Source organism: Motacilla alba, chromosome 19 (genome assembly GCF_015832195.1).
Source record: "Motacilla alba alba isolate MOTALB_02 chromosome 19, Motacilla_alba_V1.0_pri, whole genome shotgun sequence".
NCBI lineage: Eukaryota > Metazoa > Chordata > Aves > Passeriformes > Motacillidae > Motacilla > Motacilla alba.
The window spans coordinates 10,622,066-10,628,065 of record NC_052034.1 but is presented as its reverse complement, the minus strand read 5'-3'; the positions used below and the strand labels follow the sequence as shown (position 1 = coordinate 10,628,065).

The following is a 6,000-nucleotide window of genomic DNA, read 5'->3' as shown; positions in this document are numbered from 1 at the left end:
CACAGATAGATTGGACTGGGCTGGAGCCCTGCCAAGGGTCAGCAGAGTCTCATCCTCGGGTCAGCAGTCAGGGATTCTCTCTGAGGGTCAGCAGCTGCCTGAGGGAATTCCTCAAAGCCGAGCCCTTGCCTCCCTGGGGCAGTGACTGCACATTCCATAGAGAAGCTACCCCTCTAAACTCTTTATAATTCTCATGTCAGTTGGGTAGTACCAATTCCATTTTACACCACAAATCTGTATTCAAGTGTTTGCAAGGCTATAATTTCACTGATTTATCTGGTTTCTAGAAATAATCTCATTTAAACACCTTTGTCTCAGTTTTACAATCTCCAGCAAAAGCAGCCTCCTGAGCTGACTGCATGTGACTGTGAGGAACAATGGTTCACATTTTAATGTGACAAACTGTCCTGTTCCCCACATTTCTGATACGAGGCCTTTAGGTATCACCTGTCCGATAGGAACACCTGAGCCGAACGGAGGGAGTAGTTTACCAGGGATCTGCTGAATTTCAGTATCCCTGGATCTTTGAATTGAGGACAGGCGTTCCAGGAGATTCTCTCTGGCTCCATCACAAACTATAACTGACCTGCAGCACCATGCACCTGACAAAGCACAACTCTGCCACCCACAATCCTGCACAGAGGAACCACCCACACACCCACCTGGAACAAGTGGTAAGAAAACATCACTGAGGAGTGAGGGGATCATAGAATCAAAGAATGATTTGGTTGGAAGGACCTTGAAGCCCATCCAGTGTCACCCCCTGCCATGGGCAGGGACACCTTCTGCCATCCCAGGCTGCTCCAAGCCCCATCCTGCCTGGCCTTGGACACTTCCAGGGATCCAGAGGCAGTCACAGCTGCTCTGGGCAGCCTGTGCCAGGGCCTGCCCACCCTCCCAGGGAACAATTCCTTCCCAATATCCCATCCATCCCTGCCCTCTGGCAGTGGGAAGCCATTCCCTGTGTCCTGTCCCTCCCTCCCTTGTGTAAAGTCCCTCTCTGGGAGCTCCTTTAGACACTGGGAGGGGCTCTATGGTCTCCCTGGAATCTTTTCTTCTCCAGGTGAACAATCCCAACTCTCTCAGCCTTTCCTCATAGCAGGGAGTCCTGCCTAACAATGCTTCCTTAGAAAGAAAACAATTCCTTGAGTCCTTGTAGGAGAGGCTGGAAGGCCCTGGTTATCCTGGGAATAACATCCTGCAGGTTTGTCTGGAAGAGGGCAGAGGTGTTCTGTGCCCTACCTGTGATTCTGATTGTGAGAAGGGATATTAAATCCCTAACACACCTTAATCAAAGGAAGAGGGGGTGAGTAACAGCAGCTTGAAACCCCCTGGGCAAGCAGAACTCCCCACAGAGGAAAGAAGGGGCCAAACCCAGCAGCACTAATATAGAGATTTTATTTCGACTGTATCGAGTTGTACAGCACATTTTGTTTGTCACAATGCCATCAAACTGACTGGAGTTTTTGGCCAGCACATTGTGACACTGAAACTCACAAGAGCTAAAAGCAGTTTGGACTAATGGCCTGAATGGGAGGGCCAGCAGTACCTGGTTTCTGGCTTCCTCATCACTTGCAGTCATTCCAACACGTGCAAAACATGAGCAAATCCAAGTTCCTTCTGCCAGGCCAACGATCACGCTTCCATGTCCAGCAATGACTGCAAGGTACAAGGCAGGGGAGAATCTGAAGCAAGGTGCCTTCTCTTCCCAGAGCCAAGTTGGTCGTTCCCAGTATGGAAAAGAAGCAAAGTCTAAATAAGTACAGGGTCTTCAGAAGAGGAGCTTCACTTACACATCAGGATTTACAAAACCAGAGGCTGACAAATCAAAGTGCAGGAAAGGGTCCTTATTTCACTCCTTCTGATGGAGATGACAAACATTACCAAAAGATCTGGGAGATGTTGTGATCATCAAAGTGTCAAGTCCTTTGCCTTGTTAGCAGACCAAGGTTCTCCCTGCCATAAACCGAGTCTCAGCTCCTGAAGTGCAGAACATATTGGAAAGAAAACCTACATTTCTGCAAAGAAACGCCCCACTTTCAAACTCTTCTTCCTGACTAGTATCCACAGATGCCTTACAGAGGAGGCAGGATGGATGCTCCCCAAGGGATCTAGGGATTACAAGCCCACTGAAGCCCACTTTATAAACCATTCTTCCTTTCTAAACCCAGTTCTTTGTCCTTAGGAGTTGGGATTCCTGCTCCCTAGTTTAAAGAAGAAGCAGAGAGGCATTTACAAGTTGGCAACTCTGAACTTTGACCGCTGTACAGGAAACAAAAAAAGAAGTCAAATTCAAGAGGCATTTCAGGTAGCACTGGGGCAAGTCAGAGAGATTGTTTCCACCACTGAACAAATGCCACATGTCATGGTTATCACTGCAGCTGTACATCCTAAAGTGAAAAGCACAGACCGTAGTGTCTATGTCAGCCTGTGTCCTTCCCCACCCCCGTTTTGGTATCGATGCTTCATTCTCCCTTCTTCGGGTTACATTAAGTGCACAGAAATATATAGCAGCATTTGGACTGAAACCCTCACATACACCAGACAGCACATTCCAGGAGGTAAAACAACACATTATGGCCTATACCCTCAAGGTATCAAGTTTTCAGGATAAAGAGCAGTAGGAAGTGGAGAGCTGAGGGCAGAAAAGGGGAGGAGGAGCAACACAGGAACACAAGTTCTGTTTCCATGCCAGGAGAGGATCAAGGTGCCATTCCTGTGTTAGCACCAGGCTGTGACACAACCGCAGACAAAGCGGAGGGGCAGAGCAGAAGTGAAAAGCCAATCTCCCATCTCCCCATGTTGTTGGGGGCAGGGACAAAGTCCAGTGTGACACCAATCTCAGCGGAGCCTGAAAATGGGCACGATCTGCTCAGCCCTTTTCAGCTGGAATGAATTTCTCTTCAGAGCCCGAGAGAAAATCAATTAGTGATGGCTAGTGAGTCTTGTTCACCAAGCTGATCACAAATCACACTCATGGGAAGAAAATCTACAGATCTGCTCCAGGCTGAGGCCCTTCCAACGCTCATGGGACCATCGGGAGCTTGCCCTCTTCCTTCTCACACAGCAGCCTGCCTTTGGAGGGGGAGGTGGTTCTAAACATGCCTTTCTATTGCTTTGGGGGGACTTCGCACAGGCAAACAGCTGTGGAAACGTTGCTTTCCAGCCCACAAAAGGAAGAGGTTGTGATCTTCTCTCAGCCCTAGGCCATCAGGGCTACAACACACGGGCCCACCAGCTCCGGGGTGGGGACACAGCAAACTCTGATCTGAGCTCCTCTGCTCCAGCCCAGCAGCGAGGCTGCTGCAGACAGTGCATTCCAGCTTGGTGTTCAAGTGTTGCACCAAAGGCCTTCACAGTTACCCTGGAGGCAGAGTCACCCTTCAAACCCACGAGAGAAAAGGCTGGGGTTAGACAGGTCCCTTGTCTGGCATTCAGCTGGAAGCTGTGGCAATGGGTTTCTTCATATGTTGGCTCATGAGCTCCCTGGCACGAGACACTTGGATATGGTCAAAACAGGAATTACAAACGAGGACAGGGTCGTACAACTGCTGATCAGGTATGGGCAGCTTCAGATGGCAGCAGGTAGCACAGAACACATTCCCACAGTTCCTGTCAAGGAGCAAGAAAGCCAGTGAGAAGAGAGCTCAGACCACCACAGCAGAAGTTTAGCAAGTACAAAGGGTCCAGGTCAGGGCAAAGCACTAGCCTGACTGAGGACTGTAAATGTGTTTTTTATACTGTGGTCAGCAGTGCAAGCAAACTGCTACTGCTGACAGGGACTCATTGTTGTCCCAAAAATGGATCAAAGGCCTTGGATAAATAGAAACAAGAACAACGTAGAATGGAACTCTGCAGGGAACTGATGAGGCCTGGCATGTAGTGGAAAGACCTAAAAGCTTCTCCGGGGAGCTGGAGGGAACAGACCTGGCAAAGGGGCATTTTGTGACACCAGGCTGAGGGGAGGATGGGCCCACATTTTTACCTGCAATGGTGCCTCCGTTTGGCCAGCCAGAACTCACAGTCACAGTTGAAGCAGTGTGAGGCCATGTGGTCTGGGACCCACCGCGTGACCTAGGGCAGACACCAGTTAGCTCCCATCTGTAACCTCCTCCCCCCCCCCAGTGACAGCTCCGGGCAAGCTGGGGGTGGCTTTGGGCCACACGTCGCAGTGAGCCTACCCCACCTGAGCCATTAGCTGCAGAGGATGTATCAAGGACATGCTCACTGCCTCACTTCCAGACCACTCTCTGCTGCTGTGCCCACCCAGGTCAGCTGCAAAAAACACTCCCTCCCACTGCATCACAGCTCCATGATGGGACACATACCTCAGTCTCCTTCTTATCCACAGGTTCCCAGCTTGCTTCTGACAAACAGTCCTCACTGTGGTCTGAACAGAAATCCTCCGTGTCACTGCCGTCTGATTCCTTAAGACACGTCTGCAAAACGAGACCAGGTCACCAATTCCCTCTGCTGCTGGGCACATACTCCAGGACACGCCCTGCTCCACACACTCTGTGCTGGTGGGGGCACCCGGGTGGCTCCCAAGACCCCAGACATGGGGCAAAGCATCCATGAATGTGTAGGAGTTTGGTCCTCGAGCAGCAGAGATACCTCTGGGTGGAGGAGGACATGGCCAAGACAGGGACACGACTGACAGAGGAACAATGTTTCCCACCCCCTCCCAAAGGTATGGAGAGCTGTGGCTTGGAGAGGGAGGTGTACAGGGGTACAGGGACCTGGCGTGGGGTGTGAGTGGCCTGTACTCACAAAGTCATCCTCGTAGTCCATGGGGGGCTCGGCCGGAGGGGCACAGAAGTGGCGAATGTCCAGGCGCAGCTGCAGCTCCCGCACCTGCCGGCGCAGCTGCTCCACCTCCTGCTTGTAGCTGGCCTCAATCTGCCGCAGCCGGTGCTGGATCACATCCGTGGGGAAGGGCAGCCCGTCATCGTCCAGGTAGACAGGAGGCACAGGAGAAGGACATTTTGGTGGCAGGTGCTTGGCACCAGAGGCTTGTTTCAGGTGACAGGGCAGCCACAAACGGCTGGGCTTCCCAAAATGTGTGCTCACATGGCCAGCACAGGCCGAGGGCTTCCCACCTTCCCTGCCAGACCATGGGCCACTGAGACACAGGCCTGGGGCCCGCAGGGGTTTGCTGCTCAGCCTCTTGCTGCAGCAGCCATAGGAGAGGAGGTGTCTGGGTGTGGGCTCCCCATTGGGAAGCGATGTCACCATGCCTTGAAAACTGTCCCAGTTGCACCCCAGGAAGGAGAACTCGCTGCTTTGGCTCTGGGAAATGGGCTTGTGCCATTGCTCCAGCAGGAGCCTCCCTGGCTGCGCAGGCTCCTCAAAAGGCATGCTCCGGCCAGCATCACCTCTGCCCTTGTCTGCATCTGGGCATGGGATACCCAGGGCAGGGCCTGGGATGTCCTGAGAAGGGGTGCCTGGTGCCAGGGACTCGTGGCTGGAAATGTCTGGGCAGGCGGTGATTCTTTTAGGACAGCCTCCTCCGTCGGACACAGTGCCAGCAGCCTTCAAAGGTTCCTGAGGACAGGTTTCTAAATGCCTTCCAGAACTGGTGGAAACCTTGTCACTGTTTTCCTGTTCAGAAGGATTTGGATCTGGACCTCTGTCATCCAGTTCCTCCGTGAGCATTCCATTGCCCTCTTCCACCTCCACAGGGACACTGCTGGCTGGCACAGCAGACTGGCTGCCCAGCTGCCTGCTCGGCCCTTTGTGCTCAGCATGGCTGCTGCCTTGCAGGGGAGGGTTCTCCTCCTCCTCCTCCCTGGGCTGTGCCTCTCCTGTGGCCACTGCAGCACCTTCAACCCCTTCAGTGTTGGCATGCCGGGCTTCCAAGCCCACCCGCACCTCCTGACAGTGGTTGTTCAGGTTGGGGTCACTGGATGTGCGGGTCAGAGGGCTGCTGGAGTCACAGGCTGAGAGCAGGTCATCCATAGATCTTGTCTTTGGTAATCTAGAACCCAAAAGCAAAGCAAA

The 6,000-nt window shown here is 52.7% G+C and overlaps 1 protein-coding gene across 4 annotated transcripts in view; it reads right to left on the bottom strand.

Moving 5' to 3' along the window:
• Positions 1-1,381: 1,381 nt before the first annotated feature.
• Positions 1,382-6,000, bottom strand: part of MTMR4 (myotubularin related protein 4) — a 56,509-nt gene continuing 51,890 nt past the window's right edge. For 3 of the 4 annotated variants that reach the window (XM_038157873.1, XM_038157874.1, XM_038157875.1), the window contains exons 16-19: positions 4,771-5,977; positions 4,329-4,439; positions 3,986-4,074; positions 3,435-3,612 (exon numbers count right to left, since the gene is read on the bottom strand). In XM_038157873.1, coding sequence (XP_038013801.1) covers positions 3,435-3,612; positions 3,986-4,074; positions 4,329-4,439; positions 4,771-5,977 — 1,585 coding nt within the window. Of the gene's footprint in view, positions 3,613-3,985; positions 4,075-4,328; positions 4,440-4,770; positions 5,978-6,000 lie in introns of all 4 variants that reach the window. The other variant, XM_038157872.1, reaches the window with a different exon arrangement.